A 17247-nucleotide genomic window follows, 5' to 3' on the forward strand; every position below is an offset into this window, starting at 1 on the left:
CCAAAACCTCCCCACTTGAGAGGAAACCCACAAATTTCTTCTTTTTTATGGATTCTTCAAATGATGAATTCCAAGACCTCTAGACCAAGACATACCCTTCCAAGACCAAGCCAGACCTTTCAGATGATGTGCTTCTTCTATCCAAGTCAAACCTAGTCAAATCTCCTCCAGCTGCACAATTTTGACCCCCAACTACAGAATTTCATCCTCCACTGCAGGTCTGAAATTTTCGGCCACTGCAACAGTTGTTGCTTCCACACGTGTGAGCGAATTTAGGGCTTCCAAGGCTTCCTTGCTCCTTCGCTTGGGTTGCTTCTCCTTCTAGGTCTAGAAGGTGACCTAAAAGTCCTTTCCTTGACCTTCTTTCTGCAACTTGACAACTTTGTCCTTGCAGCTGCAAAAATCCTAGCCTTATCTTCACATGTGTGAGAGAGAGAATTAACCCAAAATTTTTGTCCTTCATCCTTCTATCCTTCTTCACTTTCCTTTCTTCTGCCTCTTCTTCACTTGGATTATGAGGAATGAGTGAGTGTCCATAGGAGGTCGAGTTCTCTCCTATATTTAGGCTTCCAAAGAGGACAACATGCCCTAATGAGGCCGACTTGGTCTTGGAGGGGCATTTTGACATGTTACAATATGCCCAATGGGGTCTTCTTCATATGACAATGACTCTATTGGCTTTTTGACACTAGGACAAACCCTAGAAGCACTCAATGGGTAATAGACCTCTAAATAAAATGAACTTGAGCATGAAACCCATGCTACAAAATTAACAATAGTTACTTTTCTTTCTTTTTACAACATACAAGAATCAAGAGTACATTTCATATTTATGAAGACCAAACCTAGTTACATGTTTCAACATATCACATATATATGAAAAACTTTGAATATATTGTGTATAATGGTTTGGATTCATATGGATGCATATGAATTTTTAAGTATGTTTCTTTCAAAATTTGAATATTTATGTATTTTTTGGTCAACTAAGTTTTTGGTCTAGTTTTCCTTTCGATTCTCGATTTTACGGCTGACTAGTTCGATGACAAGTCCAATTTTGATAACATTGGTTCATTGTCCATTGTTCATTTTTATTTTTAACTTTTGAGCCTTGACTCTAGATACAAATAACCTATTGAGTCTTTGACTTGTCACTCTTTATTATTTTTTAGTTTAAGTTGTTTCAATTTACTATTTTAGTGTTCAAACTTCAGTATCTACTATTTAGTATTTTTCTTAGTACTAATCAAATTCTAGAATAACCAATAATGAATTTAATTCAATACAGATTCTAGAGCAATCAATGATGAATTTAAGTCGATGTAAATTCTAGACTGATGAATGATGAATATAAATCAATGTATAGAATATTTTATTATTTCTATTCCATTGAATCAATATGAATCAATGTATTTCATTATTGAATTTGAATGGAATTATGTCATACACACCGACACCCCCCTATTCTTGCTGAATTTCCTTAAAATTTGGGGGTGCTCCTACATATCCCTTTGTGAGTCTCCCATTCCTACCTTTCCGTGTCTTGGAAACTTGGTGGAACATTGTTTTTCTAAACTTGTACAATTATAAAATCTTATAAAAAATAAATTAAAGATAACATTAGAGCTCAATCCAATGAATTTTTATCTATATGCTGTTTCTAAGTTTCTTTTTTCAGTTGGAAGCATAATGAAAAGAAATAACAAAATAGCTGCTTCAGACAGGTCTCTTAGTTTGACATCAAGACTCCAAAGAATGCATAAGTAATAATATCTCGAGTAAGCCATGAATAAGATTTATGCAACTGATATATGGAAATTCAAGATATGCTTTATGTTATGAAGTATCTGCATAGAGTTTATTACAGTAATATGTGAAATATCATCTTCAGTCACAGACATGGATCGGATTTATGCGACCGATCAATTGGCATCCAGGATATGCTTTATGTTACGAAGCACGAAAAACTTTTTTTTAGTCATATATGAAATGATACAGCTAGTCAACTGACCGGTGAACATTCAGTATATGCTTCATGTTAGGAAGCATGAATAAAGTTTATTACAGTCAGATATGAAATAATGCCTCTAGTCAGCCATGGATAAAATTTGTGCAATTGATCCCATCAAACTTCAAGATATGATTCATGTTCTGAACTGTGCATAAAGTTTATTAGTCATCTTATGAAGTATGTATAAATTTTATTAGTCAACTATGAAATAATACCTCCAGTCACAACCATGGATAAGATATATGCAACGGTCCGTGAACATTCGTGATACGCTTCATGTTACGAAGCCAAAGTGGTAGATGGGCAGCTCCCGATGGTATCACAACCAAGAATGTCCCTATAATCTCTGTGAATCCAGAATTGATCATACACTTTACCATCCCTACTTTTCTTATACTCAAATAGCAGAGTGGAATGATTAAATGCAGTCAGCTTCACGAACCCGAAATCATAATCTTTGAAGAAACTCCAACTGGTTTGCAGAGTAGTAAAGTCCGACAAATGGCTACCTCCACCTCCAGCAACTACATGAATCGTTGCATTGAAAGTGCCCGAATAGGATGATTTTTCTGAACTCACACAGTTGTTCTGCATAATCACATAAATAAGTGAAGTACACATAAGTTTCTTGTTTTCAATTATATGCACATGACATTTATATCTTAACTGAAAAGTTTTGTTTAGTGGGAGATTATAGCCATATTTAGAACTTGGAACCAAGATGAATTCACTAATAAAGTAATGTAATTTGAGGCATTTAGCGTAGTGGTTAATAATTTAAGCCATGTAATTTTGGGAATTTAACGCAGTGATTAAGAATTAAGTTTTGGTATGCAAGGTAATTCTCTTTCCTACTATGGATATATGAGTCAATCAATCCACTCATTGGCATCAATTTTGTGTATTTTTCCATACTTTTGCGTGTACATATCACATGGTAAGGAGAAGCAAAGGGAGCCAAGGGACTGCTATGATCAAAGAATGCACCAAGTAACTGTTAACACACAATGGACGGCTGATAAAAAGGGCAAGCAGAATCCTAATCAAGGGAACGAGAATGGGAGAATTAACCTCTGTGGAGTGTTGGGGATGCTGTGAGGCCATCGTGGTAAGGACACTCAAAGATTGTGGCTACAGGTCAATTCCTGTGTCGATTAGAAAGATCGACAGTTATCGGTTTGTAAAGTAGAGCTGCCGAATAGCGGTTTGTATCAGAATCGCTGAGTGTCCATGAAGGTTAATGGCACGGTTGGAAATTTGTTTTTAAAAGAAAGCCACCATCGTAAAGGTGATAGTTTTGGGTGATAAAGGATTTTAAGTGAGCCGCTGTATAAAGACAGAAACGTGGAGTTGTAGTTTTTTTTAAACGTGGGATTAGGTTGAGCGTAAGTTTGCGTTAACTCTTTTATTAGATGGTCTGATCTACCATGTTTATCAACAGGATTGTGTGAGGTTTGGTCAAGTTTAGACATCCTTTCAGAAATTTGATTTCTCAAGGTGACTTCCATCTTCTATTCCTCTTATAAAGTTTTAATTTGCGGCTTAGCAAAGACTAAACCCCACAAAAACCAACTAGTCTACAACTCATAGGTTGCCCATAACAACATCGAATCTGCAAACAACAACCGAACCATGGCTGTCGAAATTATGGAAATCATCCTAAGAGGAATCGTGGAGTCATATTTAAAAAGTATAACATCGTATTGGCTGCCATTTGAGAAGCAGCGACCCTTTTTAAATAAATTGGGTTTGTATGCTTTTTGATAAGCTGCCGTCCATCAGAGACAGGAATCACCGCATCGGAATGAACATAAAAATGGAGTTGATCAACAGAAATTGACTAGCCACCACCAAGGAATGAGAGTAAGAACCAATCGCTATCTAAAACTTAGGTTGTAGTGCTATAGCTAGGAGAAGATTGCATGTCATTTGCATAAAACAGAAAATCATATTGTTCGATAAGAGGATGGGTACACAACTTGACAATATCAACAATGTCAATGTATTCTTCAATTAACAACAGCCTTTATCCATATATGAAATAGTAAATGTTCTCCCATGCTTATTGAAGAATAATATGTCTCAGTAATCACCATATTAAACTAATCACCAATCACTCATGGAGAGAGATTAGTATGCAAGTGAGTTTTCATATTTAAATGTTTGGTTTGAAAATACATAACTGAACTGTCACACATAGATATAACATAGAAGAGGGATAGTAAATGCAAGCAGCACCATTATTGTCTTGACTGTACTTTTCAGCAAATCGAATGTAGAGGATTTATATCTATCTATATGCATGCATGTATATTTAGGGGAGGGTGCTTACATGCTTTCTACAAGTAGAAAGATCAAAAACAGAAACTTATAAAGGCACAAAGATGTTACTAACTAGATTTCAAATCTAAATGTGTAGTTTGAGATAGTAAATACAAGCAGCATCATTATTGTTTCGATTGTCCTTTTCAGCAAATCAATTGTAGAGGATATATATCTATCTATATGCATGCATTTATATAAAGGGGAGGGTGATTACATGCCTTCTACAATTAGAAAGAACAAGCACAAAAACTTATAAAGGCACATATCAACTAGAGTTCAAATCTACATGTTTATTTTGAAAATGAATAACTGAACTATTACACATAGATATAACATGGAAGAGAGATATTAATTGCAAGCAGGATCATTATCGCTTTGACCATCCTTTTTAGCAACCGATTGTGGAGAATATATCTATTTATATGCATACACGTATATTAAGGGGAAGGTGCTTACATGCTTTCTACAAGTAGAAAGAACAAGAACAAAAATTCAAAGAACAAAATCTTATAAAGGCACAAAAATATTCCTAACTAGAATTTAGAGATGATAAGCTCCGAAAAAAAGGAAAAGAAAGAAAATCAATAATTTCACATTAGAATCAAACTAGAAATCGAAAAATAAACCTACCTCATAAATAGGACATGTTCGTTCATAGCTGTGAACGTGGCCATAAAACGCAAGGTCAACCTTGTACCTTTGCCAAAGCTTTTGTAAACTCTCCCTTCCCATTGGTTCCTCAAATGAGCCTTCTTCAGCATACCATGAATCTGAGGAATAACCTAGAACACGATGTGCTATAAAAATCAACCAAGGTTGCTTTTGCCTATCAGCAGTAGCTAAGCATTCCTCAATAAACTTGTATTGATCTGTTCCTTCCTTCCAATCATGTTCTGAATCAGCAATGCAAAAATGAAACATACCATAGTCGGTAGCATACCTATACAAACAATACATTTAACACTTAGACAAATAATTTTACATTAAAATGTTATTAATTATCAGAGAAAATTGAACTATATATTCGAGCTTGTGTGCAACTATGGACAGATTCTCAAAGTTTAACTTAAATATTTCACCAATCTAATTAATTGGTTAATTTTCTTTAGACACAATTTTATTATAAAAAGGAAGTTGTACAATTGAGTTTTAGTAAATTAATTCATGAAGGATGTCAAAACCTGCAATTGAAACAATGTTTTAGTTTTCATCATATTGGATAAGATGAACTTGAGAAAGAAGGAACTTGAGAAATATCCTTCTTTTTCCTCTAATCAATAAATGCATTCTCATTACACCATGAGGTGCTTCTACAACTCAGTATGAGGAAAATGTTGTAACATATGTAACCTTGAGGACATGTCAACCCATATAATATTGAATTAAAATAGTTCATATTGTTAAAGCTATATATGATGCCAACAAAATATAATGAAACAGCAATAATATCAATTACATAAACTCTTCATATAATCCACATTAAATTGCTCAATTTACAAACTTCAATTGACTACGTTATTTTTATAAAATATCATTTGGTTTCTTGAAATTAGAAAAATAACACTAGTGTGAATCCATCTTAATCTCAGATCTATTAAGCCATGACAAAGATCAAATCATTAGATGCGCAAATCTTCCCTCAAATTTTGGCACCATAAAAATGGTTTGCACCTACATCTCAGTGGTTGAACAGATCCAGGATTAAAATGGATCTACATTGGTTTTAGCTTAAGCCAAACAGCCTTAACTTACTGAAATATTAACAAATTTCTTTACTCTCCCTTGGACACAAGATAGAATCATGATATGGAATGCTTACTGCGATGAAAAATGCAGTGGTCAACTGATGACATGATTGGTACATGAATTCAAACATGCCATTATTTCTCTTATATATATGATATGTTAGATACATAATGTGGAAAGAGAAGCTTGGTAAGTTAAGCTCCTCCATTTGATACAGGGACAAGTTCTTTTCCTAGAAGAACAACTACTAACATTGTTCACTTTGTTCCCCCTCACATTACATTAGGGTAATCCAGTTTCACAGTTGTCCTAGCAGCAATGTCGATCCTGTTGTATGTCCTTTTTGAGGAAAAGTTGGAGCTTGATGATCTATGATTAGTTGTCCCTTCATGATTTCAGAGGGTTATTGTTGAAATTTGGGGCAGCTTCAGGATGAGTTCCCCCAAGATAAATCCATTTACCCCATGGAGAAGCCCATCTACCCCAAGGAGAAACCATCTTGCCCCATAAAAGAATTTAATTTGGACAAAGGAAAATTATATTTGGCACTCCTCTCATTAATTTGATGCGACAAATTATTTGGGCAAGCATCTATGTCAGCTTCAATATCAAGGCAAATTTGAATTTATGTTTTCCCTCCAAATTTTCAAGTTGGCTTCATAATATTTCATGTCAGCCAGCCCAAAGGTCGTGACCCTTCACATAAAGAGACAACTATGAATTGACACCTATCCTCCTCCATTTGGCATATTCAACTCGGACTTATGTGGCGTTTATCTTTGAGGCAACCGAGACTTAGGAGCAAATTTGAGGTGGACAAGAAGGACGAATTTGTTATATTTCTTGTAACGGCCCATCTAAACTGATCCACTATATAAAGTTTTAAACTTTATAATAAAACAAATATGATGAATTTTAAATAATAAATATGTTTAAGTTTTATAAATATAAATTTAAACTTTATAACATATTTAATTAAACTTTATAAAATATATAATTTAAACTTTATAACATATATAAATTAAAACTTTAATAAACTAAACTATATGCTAAAATACCAAAAATCAAATGAAGGACCCCTATACAAAGGGGGCGCTTAAAACCAACTAAATATTTATAACAGAGCGCATATGACAGGGAAAATATCTGAGAGCGTAAATGCGTGGAAGGCGTGTTGGGACGAGGGAAGGCGGTGGCTGCAGGTAGGAGGGCGGCCACCGCCAGGCCCGCAGATAAAACCGGAGGCCTGAACCGAGAAAAAAAAAAAAAAAAAGAACAGAGTTAGAAACCAGAAGGAGGAAATTCAGCAGTGAGAGAGGTCTACCATTGGAAGAGCTTTAATCCGTCTGAGGTTCTAGGCACGGGGGACAGTGGGCTTCTGTGAGAAGCTTGCTGGATTGAGCAGTCAGTCTCTGCTCAATCAGGCTGGGTGGAATTGGTCTCCCTGGGTAATTGGAGCAAAACAACAGCAGCATCATCAACTTCACGGGATCAGATAGCAGTTCAGGTAAGTGCAAATCAATTTTTTTTTATGGTTCCTGCTTTCAAGTTCATGATTATTACATTTCTTGTATTCTTGCAGGCCAAGTTTGAGGAGGGTTGAGTATGATGTGTTGTCACACAGATTGTCTAGGCACTGCAACAACGACTCAGATCGGGGGCTGTCACACTGATCCCCAATCACTTTGTTTGAGTTGTCTCCCAATAACAGACTAAGGGGGATAGACCCTATGGAAATGGAAAAATGAAAGATTAGTTGGGAACCAACCAACTTGGGAGACACAGCTAAACAACCAATACTTGTTTTAGATTGCGCAAGATATTAAGGATTCAAAATGATTTGAAAAAAGTGATACCAGTGCCTTGTGGAGTCAACTATCTTGCGAGGAAAATAAGGTTCAAGTAAAGGATGAGAAACTGCTATTGAAAAGACTCGACTGTCTCATATGTAAATGCAAAACTTAAAACTATGTGAAATGCAAGGACTTGGTTAATTTTAGTTAAATGAGGGCCTAAAATTATTTCTGAAATATGTCTTAAATGTTACTTAAGGCTCAGAAAGGTGGTGATCTAAATGTGAAAGAAGATACTTATACCAGCACTGCCAAATGTAAATTCTGCACAAGTAATTATTGAAATGCACAATGGACTGAAATATAAATCGCTGGAATAAAACATTTTTAAATTCAAAAATTCATTTGTATGAAATACTCAATCAAGATCATTAAATGCATAAGTAAAACTAGATTAGTCCTACTTGCATAAGCATGTAAAAAGAACAAATGAACTTCAGAAATTAAACTAAATGTTTTAAACTCAGATCACATTAATGAAATATCAGTCTAGTAATCTACTCTTACATCAAATGTTAAAACCAACAATATATTCTAAAACAACAGTCCTGTAACCATGCAATATTAAGAAATTTCTATGTATAACAACAGAAAGTTTTAAATGACAAATTGATAACTACAATTCAAAAAATTTATGAGTTTAATTATTTTTGATCTGTTATGCATTTGATCTAAAAAACTCAAAAATAAACTACTAAACAACAGTAAACCAGTTTTCAGAAATTTGTTTGCAAAGGTCACTGAAACTAACTTCTATTTCAACAATTATATAACAGTAAAAATGTAAATTAAATCTGCTGCTAAATTCAGAAAAATTTTGAGTTTAATTCTTTCTGATATGTTGATGTATTTGATCTAAAAACTTAGAAAATTACCATAAAAAAAACAGTGAAATAATATTCAGAAAATAGCATGCAAAAGTTTTTGAAAGTAATTATATTTTTGAAATGTAATGCAGTGAAAGATGCAAACTATTTTGCTGCTAAATTTCAGATAACAAAAATTTTATGCCAGTATTAATCTTGCTTTCAATCAGATCAATGAAAGAGGTAAGGGTTTAGAGGATGTACACCAGTCAGCCCCTACGGGCTTGAAGACACTTGAATATGGGCTTCTCAAGTCACTAAAAATTCTCCAATGCAAATGCCAAACTGAGATTTTTTTGTTAAAATTTTTTTGGGAAATTTTTAGGAAAAATTAGTGAGAGAATTTTGGTGAAAGAGGGGAGGTCGTAAGGTTGAAAGGGAGGTCGAGAAAGAGGCTGGAGATGGCCAGCGCAGGACCTCAAGGCCCTAAAAAAAATTTGCCCACGATCTTCTTGAAATTTATCTTCAACCTGCAAACAAAAGGAGATGCTCTCCGAGGCTTAGATCTCTTTCCGAAATCCACAAAAATCACCAGCAATTTTCAGGTTTTTTCCTGTACAAATAAAAGACAGAAAACCCCAAAGCATGTATATACAAAAATATGAAATACCCAGAACCCCAATGAATTAGAAATTTTCTATTTACAAATCTACAATAATATTCTACAGATCTAACAGATCTGCAGATCAAAGCCCTCTATTAGCCAGATTTAAACAAATTTTGCACAATATTTAGAAATAAATTTGAAATTTTAAAGAGGCACAAGCCCAAGAAAAACCCTGCAAGTAAAATATTCTATTAAAAATTTAAATGACTTTAGAAATTAAAAAGATAGTGGGTTCTTTTAGATTCTGTAAACTGAGAGTCAGTTGGTCCAGCTGAGGACTTCCCCAAATGCCCAAATTCTGAATGATAACTTCTGCACACTTAAATCTGCTTGTTAGATTAATAGAGATTTAAAAAATGATCATAAAATTATCAAGAAATAGAGATACCTGCTACTTCTATCAAATTAAAATGATATTCTAAAAAACCCAGAAATCTGTGCAAGATACCTGTACACAGATCAATCCTCAAAGGCTATTAACCAGCAAATGCAAATAAAAACAGCAAAGTATTAAGAACAATATTACCACATAAATCTGAAAGAGGAACACCACGATCTAAAACCCCAAAGTTTTTGTGTTTATTAACCAGGAAAAAGTTACAAGAGCTTTCTTAGAGCAAGTACACGATTAAAAAATCGGATGCAAATAATGGAGAGAGGCCTCTCATTTATAGAAAAATTCTCCAACGGCTAGTTGGCTTGATCCCCGTCAAAGCAATCTCAACCATGATGAAGATCAAATGATCTTTTAATCATCACCGTTGAAATAAAGTTACTTTTTGAGGAAATTCGAATTTCACTTTTAATTAACTCAAAAATGATTATTTTGAGTTAATTGCCGCAAAAAGTTGACTTTGACTTAACTACTATCTTGAAATTTTCAAAATGTCTTGAAATTTTCAATATTCCCTTGGCTGAGGACCTCCAAAAATTAAAAACTTTAGAAACTACGAATTTTAAATGTTGGAGAATTTAATTTTTCCTAGGACCTAAATTAATTAAATTTCTGGCTTGGAGGGAAAAGCGCCACAAGTAGGCCTGTGGGCCTGGAACCCAAGCATGGGGCTTTGCACCCATCGAGATTTGGGTCAAAACCATGATGAATTTGAGCTTGAAAAAATTTGAGGTGATAGAACTTGGGGAGCCGATTCCAACACTCCAAAGATCACTCAAATCAGAGCTCTAGAAATGAAGTTATGAATTTTTGAAGTTGGCAATTAATTATGGACAATCAAGTCATGTAGGCTTGAAGTGAATTTGTCTAAGGGACATGTCTCTTCATCAATTCGTGGAGCCCTTGGATTTGGTATAAATACAAGGTGAGGGAGCATTCATTTGATCATCCATTGGTGCAACAAAGGCAACGAAGAAAGAGTGGAGTAGCTTGTTCAAGGGAGAGGAGTATACTTTTGTTTGGCCGCATATAGGAAGAGGAGAACCAGCGAAGGGAGAAAGGGTTGGAGAGCTCTTTTCATGACTGTCTTGGCACATAATCTATCTTGCAGGAGGGTCGAGCAAGGAGAGACATATTCTAGGCTAATTGTGGCATAATTGAAGTGTGATAACCTCTATTTCAGGTAGGTCGTAAGCACAGAGAGGAGGTGTGGGTAGGCCACATGCCTTACACACTTTGTTGCAGGGTTGTGTGGGTTTGCTTAAGGGCAATAAGCACCTAGATCACAACGTGGAGGTTGAATGAAGAAGGTCGCATAGCAGAAGGTTGTTATGGGCTGGTAAAACAAGGAGAATCCTCCCCAAAGCAGGTCAAAATTATAACCCTGTTGTCTTGATTAGACCACAGGCTTGTAGTGGCTTGCTTGAGGGACAAACAACGCTAAACAACGAGTTGTAGGAGTCTTCTCAAGAAACAAGGTGTCCAACATTGTGAAGGGAGAGAAGTCGCAACAAACAAGGTGAGTTTTGGTCTGTTTAGTGGGCAGTTGTGGACTATAGGAAAAGCCCTAACCAATGATCCAAAACTCAGTCCATGAACAATAGTTGTACATCAGACTTGGAGTTGAGTTTGCCTTGTGTTGGCTCACTGCTTTGACCGGATTTGGATCAGTCTACATTGCAGTTTGTTGGGAGCCATTTGTTGGAGTTGCCTTGGGCATGAAGGAACTCCAACTAGGAGCAAATCCCGCTATGGAGTGATGTAGGTGTCCTAGTGTGGACAGAGTTGTTGCAGCTTGTGGAAGCCAAGGAGGTAGGGCTGACGTGGCATGTTAGAAGCCCTAACCAGTGGGTAGTTTCACAGTGAAGTTTGGAGCCTAGATTTATGCAATAGCTCCTCTATTGCAGAAGCAAAGGGCAGTTGATGAGAAGTCTGTGGGCAACCATGTGTAAGGGTCTCCTAGGTGTGAGGATGCCCTAACTAGGTGCAGATGCTACAACATGGACTTGGTCACTCATGGATTGTTGGAGGGCAGTGTGAGAGTGGACCAAGTGTGAACATGGATTGGGTACTTATGGTCTGCTTGAGGACAACGTGATAGTGTCCAAGTTGGAGCCCGATGAGCAACACCTTGAGGGTAGAGGTAGTTGCGAGAGAGGCAATTGTTGAGTTCAAGAGTCTGATCAACCAGGAGCAGTTGTGTAGCCCGAGATTTGTGTGTTGAGAAGGACTTCTACAGCAGATGATGGGCAGTCCTCCTAGCCCGTGTTCATTGTGAGAGATGGACATCTTGCAGTGATAGGCGGCAACCCTTTGTGCCCTATGTTGGTCTTCATCAGTGTAGCACAGGAAGACCATAGTGGGATGAAGTCCCTAAGTAGCTGAGGAGCAGCAGTTGGCAGTTGAGAGTTGTTCACAAGTGAATTGTCCTCCTAAGAACTTCTCACTTCAGAAAATCGATTTCTTGATCTCTCGGTGTTTATTTTCCAAATGATCCTCAAACCCCTTCTTATATCTTCTTGTTGGGCAACCAACGACCTAAATTAACTCCTAATCAAAGGCTCAGATCGTTTTGATCTGATCTCCGTCTTTTTCTAGAAGTTACACCCACAACTAGATTAATACCCATTAATATTTTAATTTTCCTTAAGTTTAGACTTAGGAACTCCATTAGCAACATTAATTATTTTAATAAAATCTTCTCTAGGTGGAATTTCGCAAAACAATTCCTGGGTTCTTTGGAATGCATGTACCCAAGCCTCCCTGCAAACTTTGAGGCCTAGAGCACATTCGATGCTACCCCAAATCAACACTCCCTCTTAGCAAGGAATGTGCTCTAGCAATATACTATTGCTGCATACTGCTCTGACTCTGAAGCATCGTCCTCTACGTTGCTGATGTCTGACATGTTGTCCACCAACTACTGCGTTGTTGCTGCAACTGTACTGCTGCCTTTGACATTTCCACTGCCAATGCTACATTTGCACTACAACTCTCTCTCAAATGTTGCATCTGCTATGCTGCTAGCATTGCCATTGCTAACACTGCATTCGTACTGCAACTCAATTGCTGAGAGAAGCAACTCAAAAACATCCAAAATTACTGAACTAACTGTGTTCACTATGATACCACGTGAATGCTGGAAATTTGTGACCATGGGAGTTGTCATCGTTTTGCTATCCATCATGCCAAACTTTTGTAGCATCTTAATTACATACTTTCCTTGACCTAGATATACTTCACCAGGTTTTTGCCAAATTTCCAACCCCAAGTAATAGGGCATAAGCCCTAGATCCTACATATTGGATTTTGTTGTCAATTGTTTCTTGCATTCTTGTATACAACTTTCCACACCTGTTATGAGAAGGTCATCCAGATATAGAAGAATGATCACTGGTCATGCATTATTTCCCAGATCTAGATGTGGGAAAATGTAACTAGGTTCGGTCTTCATTTAATGTATGAGTCATCTTGTAATGTACTTGTCAAAAGAATAAAGAAAAGAATTATTATTATTATTATTATGACTTATTAAAGCATGGGTTTCATGCTTGGGTCATCATGTTTTAGGTCAAAGTCCCCACTGAGGAATTCTAGGATTTATTTTGAGTCAATAGAGTCATTGTACTTTTAAAGAGACCCTTCTTGGGCTTTTGAATCATGTAAAAAGGTTAAGTATTGAGTCAAATATGAATTTTGTTGTCTCCACACCAAGTTGGCCTCAAAGAAGGCTATTCGACCTCACCAAAGGACTATAAATGAAGCAATTTGAATTCCATTTGAAGCACACTCACTCACAAGCAAGTTCAATATCTCTTGAAGCTGGGAAAAAGTGCGAAATAGTGTTGATTTGTGGTAGCATCGGATGTGCTCTAGCCACGAAATTTGGTGGAGAGGTTGGGGCACATGAGATCTCCAATACCCAGAAAGGGTTTGGGCAGATTCTAAATAGTTCAGGAGATATTAAAATAATTGATATTTTTAATGGAGTCCCTAAATCTAAATTTAGGGAAATTAAAATATTAATGTGGATTAATATAAAACTGTGTTAGAATGGTCCAAAAGACATGTATCAAGCCAAATCTAATTTTAGCCGTTGATATGTCAACGAGAAAAGTATAAAGAGGAGGCTTGAGGGTCACTTGGAGAACACACAAGATGATCAGTCATTCTATTCTCTAGAGCAGGGTTTGCTAAGAGTGATAGAATTAGTGATCGAAGTTGCAGCTAACGGGCATTGAGTACAGAGAGACAAAGAGGTAGAGATAGTGCCAGGAGAGCAACGCAAGAGCCAAAGAGAGTGACGCAGTAGCAGCGAGGGCTCACGCAGAGACAACTGGGAGCTACGTAGTGCTTCAAAGAGGCCAGTGTTGTCGACGCAGAGGGCCATAAGGCTGACGTAGGGCCTCCTGAGGCTAACGCAGACCCATTCAAGGTGACGCAGGGCCAGAGCTGAGCAAAGAGAGGCTGATGTAGTCCAGAAAGGAAGACGTTGGGGTTTCTGGGGCAGATTGGAGCTGAGGAGTTGCCGGAAAGATTATCCAAGGTTTCAACCGGGACATTTGTCTTAGACTGAGAGCTATTACTGCCAAGGAAATTCTCTGTTGGGTAAGCCGGATTTAGCACCCAGATTGTACTTTGAAATTGCTTAATAAGAAAACCCTCAGATAGCTTTACTGGTTTTCTCGCATTGGGTTTTTCCAGGGACATTAGTCCAAAAATAACAATGTCATTTGGTGTGATTGTTTCTGTTTCTTTCAATTGTTGTTTCGTAATATGTTGAGCATGCACTAGTGTTTATTTTCAGTATTTACATTGTAAATAACTTGTTAAGGAACGAAACAAGTAGGTAGGAATAAATCAGATAAAGTGCACGGAGGGTTTCTAATTGGTAGACTTAGAAACATCAACAAATAGGAGGAGGAGAAGGAAGTGAGAGTTTGGCCTAGGAGAAGGAAAAAGGGAAAATCGAAATTTTGGTGCTTCTATCTCTCTCTCTCATGCCCTAGTTTGGAAGATCAAAGTTCTCTTGTTGATGCCGTAGCCAGTTGTCGTATGTTGCTGCTGCCAGATCAAAGTATAGGTCGAAGTTGCTAATGCTGGATGTTGATGCCTCTAGAAGTTGTATTGGGCCTAGATCAAAGTTTCTAAGGGAAGATCGAAGTCTCCAAGGCAAGATAAAAGTTGTTGGGTCGAAGAAAGTGTTGCCACTATTGTTGCTGCTGCCAGGTCAAGAAGGATCATCTACAAGAGAAGAGGAAGGTTGACTTGGTGTGGAGGAAAGTTTGTGTCAAGGTCTAGAGTCTTGGAATATCTCCGAAAAACTATTAAAGGAAGAATTACTAACTGGGTTTTCCCCTAGAGAGGGGTTTTTCCCTAGAGAGGGGTTTTTCCCTGGCTGCGAACCCACATCTGATGTCCATTTTTTAATGTTCTATTGCTTTGGTAATTGCTTGATGAACTAAATGAAATAAGATATAAAGAAACCTAATAAGAAGTAAAGAACATCACAAGTAATTATCAAGTATAAGTAAATCTTTCTGCCTGTCTGATTTTCTAACATGGTTTCAGAGCTTTGGTGAAGAAAGAAGAAAAACGCAGTCTCAAGCATTTGATCAAAAATCATTCAAAGGGATTATTCAAAGGAAGAAGTCTACTATCTACACAGACAATGTCTAACACAATCAAGGGAGAGAACAAACTTAAAGGAACCTCAAACTACAGGTCTTGGAAGAACAGGATTGACCTCATCCTTGAAAAGAACAAGGTACTAGACTTGGTCAAAGGAAAAGTCAAGAAGCCTACAAATTTCTCTGGTGACATTGAAAAAGTAAAATTTAGAGAATTAGAATTGGTGGCCATGACTCTAAGGGTAGAAGGAATAAAGGACAACCTTGTCCCATTTATAGCCAATATCAATCATGCTCAGGAAATGTATGAGGCCTTGTCAAAGTTATTCACGATTAAGAACATTGGTCAAGTGGCAAGTTTGAAGAATGAACTAAGGACCACAAAGAGGACTAAAGAAGATATAGTGGCCTCCTTCTTTGTGAAGATAACAAGAATCAGAGATGATCTTTTGTTGATTAGTGGTTGTCATTGATGTCAACCCAAGTAGCACCAGGGGCTACCCCGATCTTGCATGGGCATTTTGACTTGACAAATTACTATATTCCGAGTTAAGGATCTTCTAGATGGATTCTACTCGTCACGATGTTTCCGTTGATATATGGCACGCCAAGTAATTCTTCACGGTTTGAGAGATATTCATGTTTGAAGTTAGTAACCCTAGTTAGTGGGCTAAAACCCTATGGGGTTGTGGCATGGCACTCATAATTGGTTGTGGTCATTGAATAGTCAATAATTAATAAATTATTTATTGCTCCTAAAATCCCTCCAACGTTCAGTTGTTGAGGACCCTCTCAACTTAAGACATTCATATAAATAATGACACTCATATCCTCCTCTAGTATGGATTTTGTGGCTTCAAACAGAACCGTCTCAAGTCAAGATATTCATATAAATAATGACACTGATATCCTCCTCTAGTAGGGATTTTGTGGCTTCAAACAGGTCATCGTGGCATTTTTGCTATAACTTTTTTTCTACAAAGCTTCAGAAGCTGAAATTAATACCCATTTGAGCCGAAAACTTGATGAACCTTCTGACCGAATTTTAGATCTTGGTTCGCTATATGTTCGGAGATATGATCTGAGGAAGTTAGGGTTTTGCAGGCTCCCGAATTTCAGATCTTAGTTCGTTATATGTTCGGAGATATGATCTGAGGATGTTAGGGTTTTTGCAAGCTCCCGAATTCCATGTCAAACAGGTGACGTTGGGAAAATCGTCATAACTTTCTCTCTGAGAATTGGATTCAAATTTCGTAAATAGTCATAGAAAGAGGACAGACTGTAATTTGTTGAGTAGCATTTTCAGGGCCGAAGGTCGCAACAATGACACGTGGCACTTCGTACAAGTTCGCTTTACTGAACCAGGATATAATCAGGGCATCGTGGGAGATTGGACATAACTCTTTCTTGAAGAATCCAACCTTCATCAGACTTGTGGGGTTGCAAAGAGGACTCAGAGAGCTACCACAGGACGAAATTTCAGAGTTTGGAGATCTGAAATGACATAGATACAACAGATTCAATATCGAGCTCCTAGAAGGCAAGAAAAAGCATGCATTCAAGGATCACTGCAGTAAGGACCACACATCAATAATCAAGGGTAAGTCTCCTACAGAAAGGTATGTATGATTAAGTGTTTACATTTGAATTTTGAGTATCATCTCTGACATATGTTTTTACAGGACAACGTAAGTATATACAGGGTCTCAGTTATATCTCTATGTCTCTATATGTCACAGTTAGTTTTGATACCACATTTTGGATGTCCTATTCTTGATACTACACATTTGATGCTACACCAAGTCTGCTAAATCT

The 17247-nt window shown here is 37.0% G+C and overlaps 1 protein-coding gene across 3 annotated transcripts in view; it reads right to left on the reverse strand.

The window, feature by feature from the left end:
• Window positions 1–1808: 1808 nt before the first annotated feature.
• LOC149266617 (nucleotide pyrophosphatase/phosphodiesterase-like) overlaps window positions 1809–17247 on the reverse strand; it is a 409817-nt gene continuing 394378 nt past the window's right edge. For all 3 annotated transcript variants that reach the window (XM_089430764.1, XM_089430774.1, XM_089430769.1), the window contains exons 12-13: window positions 4967–5276; window positions 1809–2599 (exon numbers count right to left, since the gene is read on the reverse strand). In XM_089430764.1, coding sequence (XP_089286890.1) covers window positions 2291–2599; window positions 4967–5276 — 619 coding nt within the window. In that variant the 3' untranslated portion in view covers window positions 1809–2290. The remainder of the gene's footprint in view (window positions 2600–4966; window positions 5277–17247) is intronic.

This window comes from Pinus tabuliformis, chromosome 6, assembly GCF_031772625.1.
Source record: "Pinus tabuliformis cultivar Carrire ecotype Pingquan chromosome 6, CPIR1, whole genome shotgun sequence".
Classification (NCBI taxonomy): Eukaryota; Viridiplantae; Streptophyta; class Pinopsida; order Pinales; family Pinaceae; genus Pinus; species Pinus tabuliformis.